Genomic DNA, 25,543 nt, shown 5'->3' with positions numbered 1-25,543 from the left:
GTAAAGGTTTGCTTCAACTTTATTGATAACTGTTATGTAACATGACCCCAAAAAAGGCCACGTTCAGAATTCGAGTGCGGATTTAGTGTCTGGTCGAGGTGGTTTGGGGGGCTTTATCGCAGACAGGACCTCTTGGGCATACTGGCTGTGGTGCAGACCTGCCGCCCGCAGCGCCTGCTCCACCCGTACTCTCGGATCAGACACAATCTGGAAAACAAATAAACACAGTGAATAATAAACCTGGTATGGACAACATATTTGATACTATCCTTCACGGTTTGGGAGTTTGACGATGATTAGTCCTTGTCTGTGTAACACAACAACGGTATTCAAACGTGCTCTCCACAGGGATGACAAAACCACACACACGGACGGCACAGTACACTGACTGACTCGGTGGACTCGAGTTCAAAGCTGTGTTCACGGGTCTTTGAGACGAGGACAAACAATGTTTGACCAGTTGCATAATTTCCCCCCACTGCACAGGTCACTGCTCTGTTTGCCCGGGATGAAACGAAACATAAACGTCTGGATACGGTCACGAGAACCCGGGGGGGGGGGGGGGCGGGGGGTAGGCCCAGAAGACTCTGTTATGTGGGCAAAAGATAAGGAGTAGGGAGGCAAACAAAATGATGTGCTTATGTAATCCCACAAGCAGAAGCTACATCTCATAAGAGGGTCGACTCCTCACCTGTTTGTCGGTGTATGTGTTTATCCTGAAGAGAGGCTTCTGGAGCTCAAACTCCTCCTCATTCAACTGTCGACTCTTCCAAGCCTCCGTCTCTGCCATCATCCTCTCTGGGTCTGCCTCCGCCACCACCACAACCTGATATGGGGGGGCATTTAATATATTGTGATAATTGTACACTTGTTCTGCCATAAGGTGGCAGTGATGCCTCATCTCAGACCAGGATGAGTCCAAGTCTTCCCCCTGTGGCTCTTTTTTCATGTGACAGAACAAATTAGAGTGGTTGAAAGGGTTAAGAGCAGATAATGAACCACCTGGTTTCTGAGAGCTTCCAGACGACTCTCCTTCTCTTCTTCTTCTCTCTGGCGCTCGAGCTCCCGCGCCTCTCTCCCCTCCCTTCGGCACTGCAAAGCGTCGGCCCTGAACTGCACCCTGGAGGGAGCACAGAAGTTGTGGACATCAGACCTACTTCCTCTTCCCTTGCCACCGCCACAGCCAACATTTGCCAAAGCTCCTGACACAGCATGGCTTCGGTCCTGCGGAGGATTTTATGGAGCTGCCGGAGAGCAGCTCCTCTCTCATCCTCTGTTTTTTATCACTTTTTGCAGCCTCTGTGATTCTTCATTCTCATTCCTGCCAGAGTTCCCTCTCGCAGCACAAAGTCAACACTGGCGTATGGTATTAATGTCAGTCTCTGCCAGTGTCTGCGAAGCAAATCACACCAAATAGGAGATTTTTTATTTCCAAGGGGAATTTATTTTTCAAGGGTAACTCAACATCAGGCGGAATAACGATGTTTGTGGTTGAAAGTGGTTTGCACTTAAGATGTACTAGGACAAGACCGAGCACAGAGTCTCTCTCTCTTTATATTCCCTGAGTGTACGTACATGATGGCAGGCAGTGCTTGTTGAGGGGTTAAAGGTAAAATTCCCCCTTGAATACATTTTTGATGTCATAAATCTGTGATGTTCAGTGCAATCCAGTAGGTATTAGGATGCAAGATGCTGTTTATCAATTTCCCCAAGTCAGTCTTTCAGTAAAATAATATTGCAGCAGTTTACTTTTGCCTTTACATTAAGCCGGTGACTCACAATGGGCAGATTAAAAACACACACCTTTTAAACTCCACTCCCGCAGTTTGAGATACTGTCTGTCTGCTATAAACCTTTAAGTCTTCAAGCCGAAGATGAAATAATGATGACATCATCACGGTTGTTTTCTCCAATTAGAAAAAGCCACAGAAGCCGCGGTACAGTTTTCGTAGGCTCAGTATTACTCTGAATCACTAGCAGACTTTGACACGTGCCATCGGTGAACTGCTAATAATTGTATCATAGCTGTTACACTACAAGAGTTAAATAAAATTGATATTGGATATATCACTGAAAAAAGGAAACATGTTTTTCTAATACACACCTGATTGTAAGTGGTTGTAAACGCAAATCATGTCCTGGTTGGTATAATGGGAAATAACATATTAACACTTGAAAACTCGAGGTCCCTTGGTGTGACCCTCACCTCTCTTTATCTCTCCTCGCCTGCTCTTCCATGACTCTCCTCAGATTAGCGAGTCTCTCTTGATCCTTTTGCTCCAGCATTTCCCTCCTCCTCTGCTGCTTCAAATGAAACTGCCTGAGCTGCGTGGGGGGAAAACAACAATTTACAGTTACGACAAAAAGTTAACAAGAATAGTGGCCACACTCCCTTCACTTCCACACAACTCTGAAGATCGCCATGTCCTATTGATTGGGACAGAGTGGTAATCAGATAAGTGTAAATAAAAAGAATGAGATGATATTTCAATGTCTGGCAGACTATTGTGCTAAATGATATGGAATGCAATGCAGCCTAAATGCTGCCATTAATCATTGTCTCAGGTTGCCCGTGATCTCCGAGCAGACCCCTGAGGGGAGAGTTAATTAAACGGTGTCACACACACACACACACACACACACACACACACACACACACACACACACACACACACACACACACACACACACACACACGTCCAACGTAAAACATGCAAAAAAATCCAGAGAATTGTAACAATTAAATACTTGACAAAGTGCAGCCTAAAATGATGGGCATGTTGCAGCTAGTGTCATTCATCTAATCTCTGCCATAAACAGAAAACTTTAATCCAATTTATTAATCCAATGCATGTAAGTGCAATAACTTATCCAGATTGGCTCACTCATACACTAATTTGTACAAGCACCAAATGGTTTTCAGCATGATCGCACATGCCACATTTAATGTGCTTTCTTTTCTCTGAGGTTATTGATATTTGTGTCCTGGTACTGAGCCAATATACCTCTTATTTATATCTTTAACTCTTGAGGCTATTTTCTCAGCATACCTCCATCTTAACGTAACCCGTCTATACAGTACATATATTCTCCATTTAAAAATAAATACAGCAGATTATTCCTTCTACGGACAGATCTAGGGTTTTTGGATGACCAGGTTCTCTCCACGTTGAGCTGGCTCAAGCTTCATGATAAACAAGTATGTGAATTTAATATAAATGATCCTGCCCCCGCCTCAAAATAATAAACTTTAACACACAAGATTAGTTATCGGACATACTCTTGTATCTTGTGGGCATTAATACAATTTGGTTTGACCATATTTTCCCCAAAGGCTTTTAGGTTTGAGTAAAACACATCTTTTAGCGTGTTCACATTCATATACATAAGCATTCATATTGAGCAGGTGCTGCAAGATGAAGTTGACGCTTTGTGATGGGAGCGATGGAGACAAACGTACTTTCTCTTTCTGCTGCGACCTGATGGTGGCCTCCTTCTCCTGCTCCCTCTTTAACCTGGACTCCTCCTCCGTTTGTTGTCTGGCAGCTATCGCTGCCTCCAGTTTCGCCACCTCCTCCTGCTGGGCCCGCCACTGCTGCAGCTACAAACACGCATACAAATACACATCAAGGGGAAACAAGAAGCAGGTTATTGTCCTTCAGCGGCTGTCTTGAGAGAATCACTCACTGGGAGACAGCCAGCTGAGCCCCGCCGCCATGGTGCCAAAATGAGGCATGAACTTTTTGCAGAGGTGTCACAGCTGCCTTTCACACTTTGCGTTAGATCACCTCAGGACCCGTTAAAGCATCGAATCATAATGAAAGTGTGTCTCAGCCCTATAACACACAGAACTCGTTCTTGTGAGGAGAGAGTGCTGTCCTTATACAGCAGCTCCGGTCAAGTATTACAGCCTACAGAAACTCTAAAAAGGGTTAGCATTAACGTTCAGTTGGAATTTATTCAGCAAAATTGGATCTCCAAAAGTATCAGCCTTTTATGAACAGAAAAAAGCAAGTGGATGGCTTTGGTTTTTTTGTTACTGTCATTGACCAATTGGGTCAAAAGGGCAATTGTGTGACAACTTGACAAGAGCGTTGAATGTGTGTGTGTGTGTGTGTGTGTGAGATCAACAGATGTTGTCAGCGTGATAGCGTTATTTTATAACTTATAGAAAAAAACTAATTCACGGTGGTGTGTGGAGATTGAACTTGACTCAGCCTCAGGAAGGAAACTGTTGAAGTCTGGGGGTACGGCAGTTAACGCATCCGTATATACTATATGTATATTCTGATACAGTCGTGAAACTTCACAGGTGTGTAGTTGAGATCAAACTGAAGAATTTAAAGATCAGTGTGGTCTGACCTATGAGTATCAAATGCTCATGTAATAATGTAGTAATGACTGTGGAGCGTCAGCATGTTAATGGGAATTGTTGCTGGTGTGATCCTATTGCAGGATGGTCTCTACTTCTGTTCTAAAATTGTGTTCACATCGTTGCAATTCTTATCCAAAGAAACTAAACACACACACACACACACACACACACACACACACACACACACACACACACACACACACACACACACACACACACAGAGCACATTTGCCAAGGAGTGAGTGACAGCTTCGTAATGCAGCGGCCTCTCGGTGGCGAGCCGGGTATTAAAGTGTTGCATTTCAACTGGGCATACTCACAGATCCATATCAGCGGAGAGCTTAGGAATCCCAAAGGACTAAACTGCAAATTAACACGGGCTCACACACATCAGCACCATACTCAACGTCTGCCTGAGAAAAAGCAGCAGGTGTGTTTGAGAGAGGACTTTAAAACAACCCAGACTCTAATTAAGTTTGACAGTGTTGAAGCAATAGATACACAGAACACAGAAATCAAATTGTTCTCACACGCCGCCAATTACTGGCTCTATTTGCCTGAAACATGGTTTTAATATGATTTCGCCTTGACCAGAAGAGCAAACCTGAGCAGTGACGGAGAAACCATGGTGACATCACTGTCACACTGTCTATGCTGCAGCGAGTAGCTGCTTTTCAGTTCCTCATGCCTCTGCTGCTCTTTCCTTTTCACTGAGTATGCAATGTACACAATGTTCACCTGGGGATGCTGGTATTGAATCTAACACTGCCTCCTGTAATATAATCTTGCGATCGTCAAAAGGTCACAGTAATCATACTGCTGTGACCCCTGGGCAAAACAGAAGAACAAAACAAAAACCTAATTTACACACTTCATATATATGGGAAATATATCTTGTAAATGCCTTAGTGGACATATTTTAGCCATTTACCTGTAACACAAACTATATTGAAACATGAGCAATGCTAATGTTATATTCCACCTGTGTTCAGACTTTATTTTTATATTCCCAGTTTAATATCTAACAATAAAAGTCGTCTGTTGCATTTAGATAGTGTATAAAATCTACAAGCAACTTATGAATATGATATTTTTTTTCCATACAGTGCAATCCATTTCAACTATCCATATTTGGGGACTTCTGGTGGTGGAGGGGTCTAAGATACTAACCATGTAGTTGCAATGTCACCGGTTTGATTTTGTTGGAATATTTGTATTAACTTTACTTTAGTCCTTAAATTGGTTCTCATTTTTTCTTCTCAGCATTTTGCGTTTAGGTCTGATGACTGTCTTTTTTGAGTCATATTATATTTTAATTCATTCATTTTGACATTGAGTCCTTCAGAAAGCTAGAGTTAAGTCTTGTACTTGTCTATATGTCATGTTGAATATATGCCTGCCTTCTCAGAAATCTCCCATACCCCTATGTCACAGTTTATAATCCTATCTATCTTGTGTCTTTCTAAATTAAACATTTAAAAAAGTTATTGATTCATGAGTACTCAAAGTGTGGATATGTGTTCATCACATTAGTGTAGGATTATAAATATATATAATTTTAAATATCTATATTTTAAAAATAAAATATATCTGCCCTGGATCAGTGGCACTTGTGCCTTTTCTTTTTCTTTTTTCTGTAAATACAGAAAAACAAGCACACGTAATTAAACCCTCCATCAAGCTCTTGTCTGTCCCAGGTAAGATACCTGCATGTTTGATGTAGTGAACCATGAGCAGGGGGGTATGTAAACAACCTGCTGGGTGGGTTGGTGAGGCACGTATTATGCCACATACAAATATGTGACAGATAAGACTGTCTTAGTTTATTTTACTTACTTTATGGTCCCATAAAGAAGCTCAAGTGTAAAGTTCAGTTTTAATGTAGGGTCGCATACGTTCACAGAATAATCCAAAATGTGCCTTTAAAGCTTGATCCACTGTGAACAGAGTGAGATCCACAATGGCTGAGAGTATTTTGTGCGTCTCTCTTGTTTAGGCGGAGATGAAAAGCATTAAACGGAGCACAAAGGGAATAAAATGCTCATTATCTGCAGTCTACAGTAATTTGTCACTGGAATCTCATTTTCTGCGAATTCCATGAGAAATGGGATACCATCCTTTTTCATGGCAGCACAGAACAGACCGCAGAGATGTCAGAATAACAAAAGAATAATAGCATTTTTGTCTGCACACTGCAGCCTGCTCCAATCCTTTGTTAATATAACTGTACAGTTAAAGGCTCTTCTGTCGGGAGGGGAGGGGGGCGTTACAGCAACCGCCATAACTTTCACTTGTAGGTCATTTAATGACAAACTTGAGATGCATAACAGAGTCAAATATTTAAGCAGAGCTACAAATCTTAAACTAGTATCACTCCTGTGAATTAGAGCAGCAAACTAGGGAGAATGGGTGGTGTTTTTGTAAGAACTGTGGCACTCCTCTGTCAGAGGGACCACTCGACTGAGTCATGACACTTGGAATCTACTGAAGCTTTAATGCGACAAGACCTAATGTCTATTTGGAAGATGAGAAAAATGAAACCGGGCAATTATCTTAGAATTTTCACGGCCCAACAATTAGAATTTTCCTCAGGGCCATAACAAAAATCATACATTTGCTTCACATACTGTATGAGCAATTAACTCCTTGGAGAGCTTGTCAGCTGAAAAACCGCGTCGGTCTCAACTAAACTCAAATCAGCGGAGTCCATTTGGCCACCAGAGGGATGAAGTGTTGTCCTTGTTAGTCACTAGCACTCAATGACAGGGGATCTGCGAACACACCGTGCCTAGAGAATACTGCAGGAGGGGCACAGGGATCAACTCGGCACAAGTTCATCTGTGATAGTGCTGTTTATATGGCAAAGTCCTCTGGAGAGCAGGAAATGAAAAATGATCTCTTGCAATAGAAGAAAAACCTCCCGTCTTATGAAAACCTTTTCTTTCACCTGAACGGTTATGTCATCTTTACCCTTTGTTATGCCTGTCTCTTTCCCACCTGAGCATCTTGGAACACTACGCCGTCCCTCCAGGCTTTATTTACTCGAGTGGAAAACGGTCTCTCATCAAAGATGCCCGGGAGTGAGATTTAAGTGGGAGGCAAAATGAAAGCAAGGACAGAATAAAAGGCTGAAGTGAACAGCAACACGGAGAACAATGCCAGCTGATTACAGCAGCCAGGACACTGCAGAACAAACAGCTGATGATTTGAAAAGAAGCGTCTGTCTTTCAGCGATAAATGGGACTGAAATAAGCCACGTCTCGCGCATGAAACGATAACCAGTCATATTAATCATCTATTTAATTTCACCTTCGACAACATACACCCTCCGCATTCCCTGGGTGTCACACCTGGAGCCCCCTGAAACTAAAGGACTTCTTTATCACCAGTCTGATCTGCCATCTGTGTCCAGACACGTGAATCCAGCCTGTCGGTCGCCTTTCCATGGCCAATCTGTGGAGAGGCTGTGAGCTGTGCAACAGTCCTGCCCTTTCCCAAGCAGAAGGGCACAAGATAACTCTGAAATCAATTACCCTGGATTTCCTCCCAGTACACATCCCTCAGAAGCAAGCTGAGCGGACCGGCAGCACACAGCCTCCCTCCCTCCCTAATGAGGTCAAACCAGACCGGCGCTGACCAGAAAGGCGTCCAATAGATGTCATCCGACGCCGGCGGTGCGGAGGGTGGGCATTCATTTGCATAATCCCAACTAGAAAATATAACAAGTTAGTGAAATACTGCCTTAATCGCAGGCGTCTTTTAGCTTCATCTATTTCTAAAATATCTAAGCTTAAACCAGGAAACATGTATTATCTAACACACTCCCACGGCCCGGTTACACGAGTTCAAGTTCCCCTAGAGTGGCACCTTCAAATATTTTCTGAGGGGGGATTATAACCTGGGTGTTGTTTAACACTGTCAATTATATAAAAGTGGATATCGTTGCATTATTTTTATCATATAAACAAAACAGAACATTACATTATCTTTTGACTATTTCCATCGTTTATTCATTTGACAATAGCCCATTTACTTTTATATTAACAGCATGTTGTGTTATTGCATTTTGGAACTACTGTCTATTGAATATTTCCTTATAAAAGTTAGAAATTTGTGATTTGGCAGGCCTGGCTCAGAGAACTATATTTGGTACTGAAAGGAGGATTTAATACTGGTATGTTAAATGAGCATTTAACCATTTTCTTTTTTTGGTGTATGATCACGTCACCCATGAGGAAAGGACAAGGCATAAGAATGAAAACTATGCGCTAGATACTTTATGAATTTAATTTTTAAATTTTACTAAAATATTCCTGCAAATGCACTGGTCAAATTCTATTTCTTTTTAAGTTCAAAATGATTCTATATATGTTACTTTAATAGCTGCAAGAAGCAGCCAAAAAGGCTTTATAGGCCACTGTGGTGCACAATTAATTTGCATGAATAAAAAGTAAAGTAGTGAACTGCTCCTGAATTATATTGATACACAAAGGTGACCTATCAGCTAAAATTGAGCGAGCATTTTCCTAAATAATATTCCCCTTCACAGTACATATACTTCATAAGAATGGAATGTGTGGAAAGTTGATGTGGCGACAGCACAGTCAGGAGAGATGCTTGGGTCATAGAGAGCAGCTGCACAAAACAAAGCGTTACAGAGGCAGATGCAACGGGAGGAAAATCCATCTTGTCTCACCACTGTGCTGAGGCGATAAAGGCAGGGGAAAGAAAAATTGATACAAACAGGCGTCCATCCATCTGAGGCTGTACACAAACTCAAATATGTGACCGTGCCATGCATAAACAACAACAAAATAACACGCATGTGGAAAATTCCTGGGAATGAAAAAGTCCTGTGATTCTATTTTTCTTATTGTCTCAGAAAGCTGTGTTTGCCACAGTCATGTTCTACTGCAGGTTTGCCCTGAATTACTGAAAGTCAAAGACAAAGGAGCTAGCAGAGACATACTGCTGTGTGGAATTACATATTCCCTTGTTTAAAAAAGACCATTTTGTATATTTTTCTAACAGTTCTTTATTATATTGCAATGATTGCAGCTGTATCTGAAGTAGCTCCATTCTGCCAGAAGTGAATGTGAAGTGATCATTGCCCTTGAATATGCTCCTTTACTTACATCAGCGGTAAATGACAATGCACAGTGAAAGATAAAGAGAAACAAAAAGTCTGCTTAAATGCGTAATAAAAGCACGTGAGCAAGTGCATCCGACGTGATGCATTACGTTTGCTAAAGTGAAAGAGTCTGCTAACAGTTTATTGTCAGAGACTCTGGGAGCACATTACCTTCAGGTGTAAATGTGCAGCAAAACAGAATTTCACTGTGGCAATACACTTAATGATGGCTCAGAATGGCAACAATAAATAATAAAATAATGTTATCTTGATCAAAATATCAGGCGGCCATTGGCCAAGTTGTTCCTCCTGGTGAGACCACTGGAGCACAAGAACAAAAGCATAACAACCTTGAGTATTTTCTTTTTGCAATACATTTTCAACTACATACTCTCCAAACCTGAGCAAAACGCCCTTCCCTCCCTTCTCCCTTGTACCAAGCATACTGCTCTGCATGCTTAATAGAGTAATTCCACTTGAGATTGTTCCCCTTGAATATGGCACCTTTCTCCTTGAAGATAAGAGAGGAAGCCTCTATATATAAAAATAATCACACATCAATCATTTGAAGACAGATCATTTGGTGTCAGACTAGTCTAAATGTTGCACAGCTGGTGAAATAATTTGCTTCCACTTCCAACCTGTGGGTCGTTAGTTTGAGACCCCTTACATTCAGAAAATGCCATAATGCATATGGCTCTCAGACATTTATAGATACCTGTTAATCCACACAACATTTGAACGTTTAATTGTGACTCAGATGTATAACAAAAACTAAGTGTACAAGGCAAGTGGTACAGGGAGGGGAGTGCCAGACATTTTTCCTGTTATTTTATCATGTTTGTTAGTTCATGAACTCACTTCACATATAGTGGAATTTGTGCAGTTTATGGTGGATGAATAAAATAAAAAATAAGTGGAACTCTTTAACAATTCAAATACTATACTGAAACTATGAATTTGAACATAACATAGGGAACTTTGGGGATAGAAAACACTGATAGAAATATTATCAATAAATTGATTAAGATTATTAATAAAATGCAAAGGTACTTAACTGACATGCTAGTTTGTGTGTTTGACATGTCCTTTTATTTAATGAAGCTAGGCTCAAGGGTGACGGCTTCTTTAAAAAAAAACTGTCAGGCAAAGCAAATTCAATTTGTACAGCACTGCATCAGTGGCACGTGCATTTGTTCACACGAGTAACGTGTTTGTTGTGTGAAATGTGAACTAGCACCCCTCGGAGACAGCAACATCATGTTTGCTAGACCGCCCTCATGAGCTTGTTTGCATTCACAGACCATCCCAAATGGCAGCTAAAGCGAGCGATCCTGTCAGGCAGCCTGGTGTAATGTGCAGCCTCGTCAGCAGATATACTGTACACGAGTAGGCAGTAATCAGACGATGCTGCCCGTCTGGTGCCACACTCGTCCCTCACGGCAAATATAAGATCGACACATTCATTTTGGGAAAAGGGATATCATGGTAAATATTGTGGAAGTCAGCTCGATTTGCAGTAGTAAGTAATCATGGGTTGGACCACACCCATCTCCGAGGTTGTCGTGATTCTGTCATGGTGACAAAATCTCTCCACAGACATGTAGGAACCTGCAGAAGTATGTAAAACTGCTCCTGTGGTATTTCCGCTACAATAGATGTCAGGCTTGTAACAAGTATGACATTAAAGTTATGGATACTGTATGCTTCCTCGTGCGATTACAGACAGATAGACAGAGGTACCTTATTGAGCAGGATGATTTCCATCTCATGAAGTTGGAAACATTCTTGAACATGTGACCACTCCTGGTACGACGCTAGACCAGACACTAACCTTCTCTTTGAGATGCGAGCAGATCTCCTGCTGGTTCTGCCGGTCTCTGTGGTGCTCCAGCTCCTCCTGGTGGACATGTCTTGCCTCCTGCAACATGGCCAGGGCTCTGGCCAGCAGCTCTTCCTGGTCCCGTTGCCATTGCTGGGTCACTGTGCTCAGCTGCACTTGGGTGAAGCGCTGCCAGTCCCACACACGTTCATGCTCCATCTGGGAGAGCAAAATTGACGATGAAGCACCGTTTGCCCATTTGGCGACACAAATACATCACTGAATGTATCAATTGGTAAAGTGTGTTAGTTATTCTTATAAGTACGAAAAAACATAATTAAAGCAAAAATTGAAAGATGACTACGAAGAACAGTGTGCAAGATTTTAGTACGGCGGCCTAAATGGCAACACTGCTGTTTTATACACAGTGTTGTGCCAAACGGATACATGACACAGTACACAGTCTACAATAATTGCAGCAGGACTATGAGGGAAAATTCTGTAAGGTGTAGCTCAGCTGCTTTATAAAATGCTCCCTCTCTCCTGGCTGTGAAATATCCTGAAGGAAAAAAATGTTCTTTTTTTTCCTGTGTGAGGTCTGCCGGTAGCTATTCATCATTGTGTCATCACTCACGGAGGCTGCATCACTTGGCTGCTTCATTGGAACAGAAGGAATGATATCCGTCTTTGGGCTAATAGCGGCTAACTGACGGTGGGAAGGCATTAGACGGCTGACTGGTTTTATTGAAAATGAGTGAGCTGACAGACCTGCCGACGGAACAGAAGTGCGAGCGGCAGTCAAGCAAATCCTCTTTTTTATTAATGCACAACTTTGAGGAACTTGAGGAAGATCCACCCTTTTGTTCACTTTCTCCTGTCGCCACCTTCATCATCCTTTCCTCCTCTATGTTGTTAAAAGTGAGTAAGCAGGACAACAGTGGGTGTCCTCACACGTGTTTTCATGTTTGCACTTGGTATGCACTGTGTGTTCACATGCACAGTGGCCACCATATTCCACGCAGAAAGTAGGTGGAAGCATCTACTGCACCACATCTGCAGCGCACACACTTAAAGTGGCACGACACTGAGTTCATCTGCCGCATCCACATTCCCTCTGCAGAGTGCTGCTGTCTCCATCAGAAGTACAACGAAAATAAAACGAGAAAATAAAAATGTCTCCCTGGACACTGTCGGAAAAGGTAAGAGCTGTGAATTATTTCCACTGCTCCCTGTTGGAATATTATGAGGGAATTACTTTGGAATCCTACTGGTACTCTGCTGTTGGCCTCCTATTTGTTGTAAGAGGACATCAAAGAGTAATGGGGAATAAAGAGCCCCATCCAGCAGAGGGAGATCTCCACATTAAGCTAGATGGAGTACCACCATCTGACTCGGAGAAACTGGTTCCACTCGAGGTCATCAAAAGGAGCACAGAAACCTCTTCCACACACTTGCTTTGACACTTTGCTGAGACAGAAATATGTCTTGGGCTGTGACTGCAGGTCATTGTCAAACAAACTGCCACCAGAAAGTATTTTATACAAATATTTTGGGTTTTAAGAGTATAAAAAAAAATCAGTGTCACTAATGTGACTCTTCAATCAAACCCTTCTTCTTTACTTTTCTTGGGAAATTTCTCTGCAAGATTAGAAAAAGGAACTGAAATGAACAGATCACAAAAGCAATATTTCCACAAATCATAAATCAAAACTCCTAAAAAATGGTTCTCTCTCAAATTATTTGTCTCAATCTTTCCTCCAAAATGGGACAATATAAAAAAACGTGAATACTGCGAGAGATTGAGGAGAGCAAAGCAGCCGATTTATAACCGAGCCTCTAAAATTGTTACACTGCACAAACGCTTTAACTGTGATAATATGTCACTCCTGCTTTCTGGCTATGAATTCAAAGAAGATTGACAAAACCAATGGAAAATGTCCTCCTGAAATGATTGAACACAGATGGAACTGTATTGCAGGTGAGCAAAAATATTACAGCTCAAACAGTAAGGCCATCATAAGAACGTATGAAACAACAACGTTTACTTCACATATCAACGATTTTGTAATTAAAGTGCTGCAGAATTTCAACCTATCTGTCTACGCAAGTAATGGGTATGATTTTACCCCACGGAAAATGCAAGGGAAATATCTACCCAAAGCAGACTGCTGCCAGACAGGATCCATGTTTTCACTCTATATCCAATGGAGCCAAACATTTAGGGGACAAGCGTTAGAGCTTACTGGATACTAATCAATGTCATACTTGTTTACTTAATTTAGATTTCAGATACAGTAAATGCCAAGTGTCTGTACAAAAATCTACATTTTCCCCCCAAACACTCAAAGCAGAATAGCATTTGTGCACTTAATCAGTGGGGTTTCACCAACCCAATCTGCAATTCTCACTGATTATCCCCTGCACACAAGCCAGCTTAATCATGACTAATGGGTGAATTAGGTAGAATCAGCGCTACATCGTCTCTTGCTCTGTTTCTGAGGAAGTGAAGAGTGTGGAGAAGAAGAAAAAACCTTTTTTCCTAGCAGCCTCCCCCCCAGCACTGAACGATCACAGCTCTGAATGCAGCACCCGGCTGGAACTGATATGAGGAACCGTGTCTCTGGGTGCAGGTGAGGAAGGAGCGAGGGGTTGGCGGTCGCCATGGCAATGCTAGGCTGTGGGGTGAGCTATTGTCCACAGTGGGTGACATGGCACATCCTGCAGCGTGCTGGGCAGATCATTGTCCGAGCTTATCTGTGTGTCTGTTTGGGTTCAGGGTACTGAGCTATATTGATCAGGGAGTCTGGGACTCACACTGAAGAGCTGCTTTAGTCTGGGGAGTGGTTTCTGTGGGAGTGTGTGTATCAATATACAGTGTGTTAAAGTGTCCCACGGGGTGAATCTGGCTCTTTAGCAAAGCCTTTAACTCTCACTTGCTCAGCGGTGAGCAGACCAGACTGTGGTTGACTAGGTAGCTCCATGCGAGAATGTACTTGAGTGAATGTGAAGCGGAGAGCCACAGTTTGGCTGCAACGATCAATTGTTGTCCTTGCTTTCTAGATTAATCAATACCTTGTTTAGTCTATAAAAATTGTTTAGCCCGATCATCTAAGACATATCACACATTTCAGAGACTCAGATCAGCAAAGTTTTGGTTGTTTTGTTTAATTAAAACGCAACATAATCCAATTTTTTCATTATGAAATGTCCTGGTAAATCTTCTGTTGATTCTGACCACTCAAATAATTGATACATCCTTTCTTTCAAGTTTTAGTCAATTAGTATATATCAGTATTTGTGTGTGTGTGTGTGTGTGTGTGTATGTGTGTGTGTGTGTGTGTGTGTATGTGTGTGTGTGTATGTGTGTGTGTGTGTGTGTGTATGTGTGTGTGTCTGTGTATGTGTGCATGCGTGTTCAACAATGTACGCGCTGTGTTTCTTGCTGAGGCAGAGCGTGTTCATGCTTGTGTATCTGTTGCAGATACTTTGCATATATTTTTTATAGATTGAGATTCAGAAATTATATTTCGCTTCAAAACACCATGCCAATGTACTGACCAGCTCTTGTCGACCTTTCTCAGGAAAGAGTCTTTGCAGCATGTCCATGACGAGTACTCTGTGTTTGGGTACGTCATGAGTGTACTGAGACATTGTGAACTGGTAATGTAGGTGGTCATCTGGATTCCAGCCACAGAACCTGAAACAGATTCCAACACAGAAATAATATGATCATAAAGCCAAATAAATAATACTAAGACACTTCTTTCATTTCACATTATTTTATTTCTAAAGGAGGGTCAGAGTTCTGCCTATGAGCGTATATATGTGCATATTAAAAGCCTATATCGATCAAGACTAAGAGGAGGGATTGTCATAATTCACTTATTTTATATCAGCTGCAACAATCAATGAAAAGAAGCAAAGCTGAGCACATGTAGCCTTCTGGCCTACCTGTCAGTTCTTTGCAGCTGCTCTTGAAGACTGTGCAGCCTGCTCTGATATCTTTCTGACAGGGAGTGGAAGGCCTGGATCAGGGAGTCCTTCAGCTCTGGGTAAGGACAGTCTGAATCCAACACTTCCTCTGGAATACTCTCCATGTTCACCAGATTATCTGAAGCACTTGTAAGATATTTCTGCAGAGGACAATACGGTCATCTTGGAGATTATGTATTTGCTTTAAAGACAAAGAGTCAAAAGTGTTAAAATTGCTAAAAAAAAAAAGAAAAGCTGAATATCCTGAGTGACCATCAGTGAGAATCTTACCTCTAAACCAAGACCCATCATTTCCTCTTCCAAGGCTAAATACTCTGCATGAAGTTTTGCAGTAATGTCATCTTGCTGGCCTTTCACAAATTGTATCTGGTGATTCAAAGATAAAACCATGAAAAGCTCTTAAACACAGGCGAAAAAACCTATCCAGGGACATGAAGCTGCATCTTAAACAAATCTGGGACTTTAGAAATACACAGAACAGACAAAAAAAAATCAAACCACTCTAGTTATGGTTTGTTTGCTAAAATCAACAGCACCGCTTGAAGTCAGTAGATTCAGAAACATTTTTCCACAGTGATTCAGTATTAGTAAGTAATCTGCTTATTTCACAAGCCACCCAGGACAGGTCGCCAGTGAATCGCAGGGCTGACATTTAGAGACAAACAACCATTCACATTCACAACTATGGCCAATTTAGAATCGCCAAATTATCTAACCAAGACACTTAGTAATATGATTTTCTCACAAATAAATGTATGTTGTTCGAAGGAGCCAAACATTTTCTAGCCAGACAGCCTTTACAGAAAGAGGTTCCCAGTTCTGTAACATCCTATATACAGTAGCCACTCTTACCTTTCCTTTGTAATCTTACAACTTTGATTAAAGAGCTATCAGGCCTGTTATCATACTTCGTCATGCTTGCCTTGTCTGTTCTCACTTTGTGGATTTCCTTTTCTGTTTTTTTGATAATCTGCTTATCTCTTTTAGAGTGAATACATTGATTTCAGCAAACACAGAGAGAAGCACAGTCAGAGAGAGAAAGAGAAAACTCACCTGGTAAATTAATTATAATCTGACAAACTTTAAAATTATAAAGGAGAAATATCATTTGACCATTACAATTAATGAATGAATGGTTAAATTCTCGAGAGTTTCAGCTTTTAATAAACCCTTTAAACTCTAATCTGGAAAATGTTGTAAACAACATAATATGATTTCAAATCTATTCACGATATTTAACAGCCAGTAACATGGCACAGGCAAAATTTCACTCTTGCTGTACTTTTGGACTTCCTTTTGTAAAGTAGAGCTTAACATATCATCAGTCTCCTTGAGATTCTTTAGTTTTCATTTAAAATACCCAGGGTTGAGGCTGTAATAATATAGCACTTGAAAAGAGTCTTGCAAAGTCTTGCGCAAAGTGAAGCAAAACGGTGAAATAAGAAATTAAAAAAATAGATTAAAGACAATTTTTGAAATACAAGCAAAGCGGGCATCTTGGCTGGGTGTGTGTGTGTCTTGGTTTTTTCTACCGTGCCAATGCAATCGCGTGGATTGTTGTCGGACAACAACAGTTGATGGGGTCATGGGAAAGAAACAAGCATGAGCGAGCCACACTGAGGAGACAAACGGGCGGTTCATTCCAAGCATTGTCTGTCTTTAAAGACCCCTGCTTACTCCTTAATCTCACCATTCAGCTCTCAGGCTTGCAAAAAGCTTCTAATAGTCAAAGGCAGAGATGATGACTTTGGGACTGTGGCTATCTAACTGACAGGAGATTCCTGGACAGAGAATAGAAAACACTTTATGCAAGCTGAGATCATTGTGTGAACAAGCAAGAGAGTGGTTTCATTTGAACTTCTGCTGGATGTTTAGGACAGACTGTTCTGGTTTGGTACCTGCAGAGAGTGAGTACAGCTTAGGTTCATTGTCTCAGGCTTTCAGTGTATGAATATGATAAAATACTGCCAAAGGGTTTGCTAACAAATGGGGAATTTCCAAATGTAATTGTGTATTAAAAAAGCTGGAGCAAAAGCTGAACAAGGTGCAATAAAGTCAGATTTAGAAATCCTGCCATTCTGCTCGCTTTCTTCCATTTAAGCTCTGTTAAAACTTGTCTTTCTCAAAGTTACTCAGGGTTACAGCAGTGGACACTGAATCATGTCTTCATTTCATATGAGAGAGGTACCTGTTGTATTACTTGTTCCCAGTTTGATGGATGGACAGTGGGCTGCTGATGTTGTACTTCACCCAGTCTGAAGCACAGGTCGTCCCGGAGTTGATGAACAGGCTCCACAGTGGCTATCCTGAATACCTCCCGCTCCCTCACCAGGAAAACCTCTAAATCCCCAAAACACACAAAGACACATATTACTACAGTACTCAAAAACAGGCAGGAGATACACAGTGGCTGTTTCAAAACACTGTTGATGTTGTTACCATAATCCTGAAGTGTGAAGATGGCAGTGTCTGATTTACTAGTGGGCCTGATCTGCTCTAGAAAATCATGGATGTCATTTTCGGCCTTCTCCCTGTTTCATGGGACAAGAGGGAAAAGACGTAATAAAAACAATCACATTAAGTAGCTAATTTATCTAATAACTCACAATATTAGATAACACAAGAAAAGAGAAAGATGATGGTATGGGTTAGCAATACATCTGTGCGTATTGCTAAGTTGACTTTTGGTATCAGACCACTGCCAAACAAAACCTGCAACAACTAATTTTTTTTTTTTGCCACTTGGGGGCAGTGAAAACAAGTTACAAGTGTACACAACATTGACACTCCTCTAATTTTAAGCCGATGAGTCAAACTTGTAAAAAAAAAGTCGCTTATTGATCCACCCAGTAGTTACGGAGGAACATTATAAATTATTTGGAGTCATGTTTTTGGGCACCAGATGAGTGAAAGTCCAGTAGTATCCCTCTTCCTGAATAAACTCTGCTTCTACCAAATCCTGAGGAAATATATATATTATCACTTCAGCTGTTAAATGTTTATAAAAAGCTAAATCGCCAATTGTGTCTATCTGCTGTGTACAGTTGAGCAGGTAGTGCACGGTGGGTTAAGTTTTTTTGCTGGAGCTAGTTGTCTGATGTGGCCCAATTAGCATTTGGTCCCCATCAGATCATCAAATATTACAGCTGTGAAAAATCAATGGAGTAGTTTACTAATAATGCAGCGTTGAGCTGACCTAGCATCGTCCTTAATGACTACAATCAAACAGTGTTGGAAAAACTCTACAAGTATGTATTCTAAATTCTAAAATTTGAATGTACCCTAGTATTTGCATTAAAGTAATATTTTTTATATTATATATATAATAATCTCGGGCTGGTGATATTTTCCAAAAATTTAAGGAATGATGTCTTGTTACTGTGGGCAACATTGTGCTAATGGGCCTACTGTATGGAGGGAGCTATAATAATTGTTTATGTCTTACTAACAGGGCCTGAGATGATCGTGAATACAGGAATAGTAACCATAGAGATATACTTGTTTTCTCCTTGTTTTCCCATTTTAAAAGGAGGCTTTTGAAACCCAAGGTAATTTAACTAGATGTATGTGTAGAGAACTGAAAGCAGTGGTACATCTTTATGACTAGGCTCATTACTGGGGCTCACACTTGTGTACATCATTAACCTTGGGTGGCTCAGACACAGTCATTACGCAGCCAAACAAGCTGCACCCCAGAGCTAGCACTGCCCTTCTCACTTCACAAGGCATGACACCACCGGGGCCCCAGTCCCACACTTCTGCCTCAGCATGCAGAGGAAGAGTGTTCCTCCATCTATATACCCCTCTGACTCGGCACAGCTAAACCCCCCACTGTGCTACCCTAATTCAATGTCATCACTGTAAAGAAAAAGAAAAAAAAGAGGCTTACATGTAAATCCTCCTTCTCTACTTTCTTTTTCTCAATGACACATTTTTATTCTTCAAGATTACTTTTGCCCCCATTTTAACACCCTATTTTTTTTCAAGGAGGTTTTTCTGTCTGGGCTCAATGGGGCTTAGACGGAGCAGTTGTGTGGTGTAATAGCAGATTCAGAAAACTGCAGCAGATAATGACAGGGAGTAATAGGGGGCTCTTACTCAGCCTTTTGCAGCCCGGGGCACTCTCCGCTCCACACCTGTCTGTGCAGCCGTAAAATTGAACTCTCCTTGGTTGCCTTGGCTGCACAGCGAAATCTCTGAGCCTATGAGACAAGGTTTAATGCACAGCAGGAATAAACAGCATCCCTGAACTGGAATTAGCACAGGAAAAAAAAAATACAAACCACTGGGGTGTTTTTTCTTTGAATTGCACTTCAGCCATGACATTTATTTTCTCCTGCTATTAACTTTATCTGGACAAAACTGTATCTGAAGTGCTTTAATGCATCAATTATCTGGAACATTCTGTAACATTCAAAAATGCATGACAACAATATAAGTGAGAAAATCACGTCATATTGCAAAGATGGTCGAACATTATATACGTATAGGTAGTTTTCTTAGAGCTAAAATGGTTTGTTTCCTTGTTCTTTGCACACCAGGGACAAATTATTGGCATGTGCCTCAGTCTCTACTAGCACCTTTGTGTCTGTGAGAGGCTCATTAACTCAACATGAAAGCAAAAGAAACAGTCGCAAATTAAGATAATCAAGTAGAGACATGCATGAGGCATGTTATCAGGAGAAGGAGGGGGGAGGTAGAAGTCCTAATCCATTATCAGTTTTCCTTTTTCTCATCATTGAAGAACGAGGCCCTCCTTCAGAGCGCTCTCACTGCAGTAATTCATCGTATTGTTTCAGTGTATTTATACACAGGCCACTGGCTCAGATAATTGCACAAAACAAATTCCCACATAGCTGATACATGGGAACAATCTATTTCATATTAATAGGAAATCTAAAGGAGTTAAAGTATTGATTTATGTCATGGCTGTCTATGTACGTGTCAACTTGCTGCTGCTGCTGCTGTTGTTGCAAAGAACGTTTGAATTTAATGTGTTGGACGTTTAGCCTCGGGGTGACGTCCATTTTATAGTTACGACGGTACAGTACAGAAACTAGTGCTGCTCTGAAAGTAATAGGCCAAATTTACGTCATTCCATGCCTCTGCTGTGTACTGTAGGGGATCTTAACTTCAATTGGCTGTAATAACTCAGCTGGATTACAGGAGCTGTAAATAGGAGAGACAGAGATGTCAATCAAGTCTTGACATGAGAAGAGGTCTACTGAGGCAATAAAAAGTGACAGCACCAGTGTGGGTGGACCACGGCAGGGCTGTTCAAATATGATGTTCCATAATTAAACAACTTAATATTAAACAATGTTCTAAATGCTATTTCCAATTGTTTCTTAATTTTGGGACTTTGTGGAAAATGTGAATGATCAATGTATTTGAATTGTGCTTGTTTGTCTTTTGCTGTTTTATAAGTCATCCTGTACCCAGATCTTGAAAAAGAGATAATCTCTGAGCTTATATGCATGAAAAAGGAATGAACAAGATAGCAATTAAATTAGACTCTCCCATAGGATTGTGGTGTTACAATTACATACTTTCATATTTTCTAATTAGGTCAAGGTGCTTCAGCAAAAATGCAGTAACATTACTACCATGGCTGGATATGTTGAATCAGTAGGAAACAATATTGCATCTGTAGATTGTCTCATTTTATTTCAAACAATAATATTTATATAGTACCTTTTTTGTTTACTGTTCATTGTTGAATGATATTTACTCTGGTGTAACGTAGGAACTTGTTTCTGTGTGCCCATCTCTCTGATCTGTTTATTTATTATTATTTTTTTTTAGTTCTTAGTGTCTTTCTTTTATGTGATTATGGCACAGTGCTGCTTAGAAAATCTTATCAAGAGGCACATTTTTTTAAAAGGTTTTAGAATCTACTAATGCTGCCAGCCCCTTCCTGAAGAGCAAAAATGATCCCATGCTTGAGGCGACTCACGGCCATTTGTTTTGCCTGTATCACATCGCCAATGGGGGATGCTCAGAAAGCTTGCCTTTCAGCAGGGTGACTGAATGTAAACAGCCTGTCTTATCTAGGTTATGCAGAGAGCAGGGTTGTAAGGAGCCACGGGCAACCATAATGATACTAAAAGGCTTCTGCCACAGTGTACCAATTAAAACACCGCGGGTCTAACAGCCTAATCTCCCTTGCCCCCGGGATCAACTTTTTGCTCTACTCTGAGTCAGAAGAATAGGGACTTCAAACACTTTGATAGAAAAACAAGAGCAGCCGAATGAATATTCATGAAACTAATGTGTATGGTAGTAATATTACTGCTGTTTCATGTTGTTGGACAAACTATAAAGGATACGCAATGGTCGTTTTGTATGAAATTAAATCCATTTACATTATGTGGTGTGCAGGGAAGAGTAAAAAAAAGGTAGACACAGCAATGGTGCTATTTAAAACTGCTGCACAAAAAAAATCAGGCTTTTTTCAGTTCCCACTTTTCCTGTGTTGGTTAATAAATGCTCTCAGGAAAAACATTTTTTATCACAGTGTCATTGCATATTGGTCTCCATTTGCTTCTGAATCATCATGTTAAATGTAACAGAAATTGATTTTATAATGGCATTTGATCGATACCCACAGTTAGAATTTACCTTTTGTCCAATTAGTTCAGACTTCTGGCGCTTGGCATCAACAATAGCTTCTAGTCGTCCGTAGTCAGCTGGTTTGTACTTTGAGCAGCCAAAGCCATTTTCCATCCGCAGTGTCAGTTTTTCTGCATGGATGAAGGCAAATGATATGGCTGAATTAGGATCATCGGAATATGCTGGAAGTCTCATCACTTTTGATGACTAAAGTAAAGTCTTTTTGCTGACTTCAGGGAAGAAAGAAATAGAGGTGAAGACAGAGGGATAGCCTAAGCTGAGCACTAAGGGATTGTATGAGTAATTTGGAAATGACTGCATAAAAGGGCCATTGAAAGGTGGGGGAGGGCAGAGAGCAAACTATCTGTGTCAGGCAGTTATTTTGGAGTAGCTCAGCTGTGACCCAAGAGGCAGGTGAATAAACATAAGCAACGTAGCCGGAGACTAAAGCATCAAAGACTTGACAGCACCTGGAGAATATAAGACAAGGACTTTGGGTCAAATCTGTTCAACAGATAAAGAGGGCCACTGTGTCACAATACTAGTCTGTGGTCGCAAGTCAGCAAGGTTTCAGACCCATTTTCCAGTGACTTACCCACATCTCCTGCTCTGTAGTTTGAGACAAATGTATGCAGATATCTTCCACTCATCATTGAGGAGCTGTATTTGGAAGCACTGTAGTGCCTGAAAAATAAAAAATAAAAACATAATTATTATTAGTGCATGTGGGGTGGGGGGGGGGGGGGGGGTGTCAAGATTCAAATGATAAACAGGATCTACAGGAAAAGTGATAAAGCACATCAAACCCAAACTTTGCCATCAAGGTCTACATGACATTGCTAGAATAACAGTCGAGTCCCAAGTTTTAGAGTTTGGCCGTGGACAGATGGTGGACCCAGTATGATCAGACACGCCGCTGGAACGTCTCTATGCCTTTGTTTTGGCTGAAGCTTTGAAGAGGCACGTGTGACGGGCTGATGCGGAGTAGGAGGAATGGATTTGATCAAATGAAAACTGACGCTCTGTTCTGTTTTGCTCATGTCTTCAGCAGACATAAAGGCTTTTTTTTTAATCACAGAGGAAGATTGTTATTTTCTTATATATATATAGAGACCAAATGCAAACTAATGTCAGGACATAATAGCAGCCTAACATTAGCTGCTGGTCTTCGTACTTGAGAGGAAAATGCAGACTTAAACCTTGGAAAAACATACTTTCAGCATCTCAATATTTGTCATCTTGGAAAGTGAACTTGTTCATTTAACTAACTTTCTAACCAAATGTTAACTTAAAGGGCACTAATAGGTGGTGAAAGGCATTTTTTTCCAAACGTTACTTGACTTTGCTGATAATCTTAAAACAATGGCTACAGCCACAGTAATGTTGGGGCAGTTGGCTGCAGATAGCTAGGTCGACAGTCGCAGCTCGTCAGGGGAGGCAGCGCCTCCTCAAAATATTAAGGGGGGAAAATAAATGTTTTAAAAGTTACATGTGATGATAATGAAACACCACTCACTTTGAGATTATGTGTGAATTAACTGTAATTACTGAATGAACATGGTCCAATCTGGCTCAGGTTATTGCCGTTGTCGTCTCGACTCCTGTCGTGGCTGAAGTTACTGTGCGAGATCAAACAGCCATCAAAGACGACTCCGCCTCCCTTGGTGACAAAAATACAAAAAATAACCTATCAGAATTAACTTCGGCTGTCGTCAGGTAGAATTCTGTAACGCTAACAAAGTTTTTTTGGTGTTTTTTTTGAAAGTTGAAGGAGGCTAGCCGAGGCGCTCATTCCGACCAATCACAGAGTGGTTGCTAGCTACGCTCTGCTGTGTCAGCCAGTGACGTGTAGCCTGCTGCTAACGCTAAAGATAGGTAAGAGAAACGCCCACTATGGAGGCCAGGAGGAGACACTGCAGTATCTTCTTGTCAATACATTTTGGAGATTAAGATTCCCACACAAACCTAGAAGGTGTGTGTGTGTGTGTGTGTGTGTGTGTGTGTGTGTGTGTGCAGGTATGTACTGTCTGCCTCATCAGTGACATTACCCACCGCTACTGTACAGAACATAAATGCGACACATATAATAAAACTATTATAAAGTATCTGCAATACGAGTAGAATAAGCATGTGCGCACTAGCTTACCTCGTGCTATCCTTCTCTGTACAGTGTGTGGGGTTGACAAAATTTGTAACCAAGGAAACTATCATCTCTCCGCCCATTGGTTGGTTCAACAATCCCCGAACCTCGTCAGTGACGCCCCCCAGCTCCTATTGCAACCAATCGGGATCGCGCGCCGCGTTCCCCAACACTCCCCCTGACGTCATGCACGCTCGCATAGCCCTGGGACTGTGCTGGTGGAAGCAGGGAGCAGCGGCGGTGTCCCGTCTTCTTCTTCTTCTTCGTCCTGTTCCTCCTCCACTCCACGGCCATGGAGGCGACTTGCACACTTCCACATGCATGGGACTAAACAACGGGACTGTACCGATGAAGTTACGCGTACCGATGTGCATCCGAGCCGCAGCTCAGCCAGCGCAACAACAGTCTTCATAAAGGTATTTAATTGCTTATTTTTTTCTCTCTCTCTCTTCCTTCACTAACTGCAGAGTAACTGGGGGAGTGACCGCGTCTATGCGCAAGGCAGGAGAGTGTGGGCTGCTTCTTGAACTCCGAAAGTCTTGAATTCACTGCGAAAAGAAAGTGGTGGCTTTCCCCCGGTGTGTGTGTGTGTGTGCGTGTGCGCGCGTGTGCGCGCGGCACAGGCTTCTCCAGGTCTCCTCACACACAGCGGGGGAGAATCCAACACCACGCTAATCTCGTTCTTGTGACCGATCCATCGCTAACAACGCGCACGCACCTTTTCGTGGGACCTTCACGCGCCGCCTCCGGCTGACGCACACGAACCGTGTCCGCGGTAGTTCCCCCCCGGCACCAACGTAAACATGAGTAAATAGCAAAAAGCTCACCTTCCTCTCGCACTGCCCTGGCCAAGTTGTGAGGGAGGTACGGCAAGGTGAGCTTTGTTCGCAGTGTGGGAATCTCTGGAATGCGAGGTCGCCCCGAGATCCCTGAGATGAACTTACCTCCTCCTCTTCCTCCTCCTCCTCCTCCTTCTTCTTCTTCTTCTTCTTCTTCTTCTTCTTCTTCTTCTCCTTCTTCTCCTTCTTCTTCTTCACCCTCACGTTTCGCTCAAACTACGCCATATTTAATGGCCCTAATCTGCGTCAACGGCGTTTCTTTTGACGCGAACCCGCGAGTCTCAAATGGCTTCGCGTCGAGCGAGACTCACAACTTCTGCCTTTCCCGGGGACACGGACGATGGGCTCACCTTCCCCTGGCCCGGAGGCGGCCGAAGAGATAGTCAAATTACGCCGAGCCAATGCATTTTAATGCAGCGTTCATTGAGTCTGGATAATTGGGTCGTTAGTTGTCTCAAATCCCATCCCAGTCACTTATAATGTATACCATTAGAGAAGGCACGGTGTCCATTATCATGTTACACATAGGTGTGATTTTGAAATGCACAATAGTAAAGACGTGTGCTCAGTCCTCAGCTGATATTCTTACGGCCCAGTGTTTATCTGTATGAACTGTTCCTACAATCCCAGT

At 41.8% G+C, this 25,543-nt stretch overlaps 2 protein-coding genes across 7 annotated transcripts in view; one reads left to right on the top strand and one right to left on the bottom strand.

The window, feature by feature from the left end:
- Position 1: 1 nt before the first annotated feature.
- On the bottom strand, positions 2-24,918 carry LOC118320320 (coiled-coil domain-containing protein 148-like). 5 transcript variants are annotated; one of them, XM_035650910.2, is made up of 16 exons: positions 24,901-24,918; positions 23,450-23,593; positions 22,529-22,617; positions 21,943-22,064; positions 19,420-19,523; positions 17,761-17,852; positions 17,510-17,661; positions 15,592-15,687; positions 15,280-15,461; positions 14,887-15,025; positions 11,341-11,547; positions 3,461-3,601; positions 2,207-2,325; positions 1,003-1,120; positions 692-826; positions 2-207 (listed from the first exon to the last, which is right to left on the bottom strand). In XM_035650910.2, exons 3-16 carry the CDS (start codon positions 22,584-22,586, stop codon positions 64-66), a joined length of 1,809 nt encoding a protein of 602 aa, XP_035506803.1. In that variant the 5' UTR covers positions 22,587-22,617; positions 23,450-23,593; positions 24,901-24,918; the 3' UTR covers positions 2-63. The 5 variants fall into 5 exon arrangements, with proteins under 5 accessions (XP_035506803.1, XP_035506802.1, XP_035506800.1 ...); XM_035650909.2 differs by lacking the exon at positions 24,901-24,918 and adding an exon at positions 24,080-24,106; XM_035650907.2 differs by lacking the exons at positions 23,450-23,593; positions 24,901-24,918 and adding an exon at positions 24,080-24,171.
- LOC118320319 (plakophilin-4) overlaps positions 24,265-25,543 on the top strand; it is a 73,362-nt gene continuing 72,083 nt past the window's right edge. The window contains exon 1 of one of the 2 annotated variants that reach the window (XM_035650904.2): positions 24,265-24,489. In XM_035650904.2, the coding sequence (XP_035506797.1) occupies positions 24,391-24,489 (99 nt within the window). In that variant the 5' untranslated portion in view covers positions 24,265-24,390. The remainder of the gene's footprint in view (positions 24,490-25,543) is intronic. The other variant, XM_035650899.2, reaches the window with a different exon arrangement.

Source organism: Scophthalmus maximus, chromosome 14 (assembly GCF_022379125.1).
Source record: "Scophthalmus maximus strain ysfricsl-2021 chromosome 14, ASM2237912v1, whole genome shotgun sequence".
Taxonomy (NCBI): domain Eukaryota; kingdom Metazoa; phylum Chordata; class Actinopteri; order Pleuronectiformes; family Scophthalmidae; genus Scophthalmus; species Scophthalmus maximus.
The sequence above is the reverse complement of the archived record's forward strand: the minus strand, read 5'-3'. Positions and strand labels throughout refer to the sequence as shown.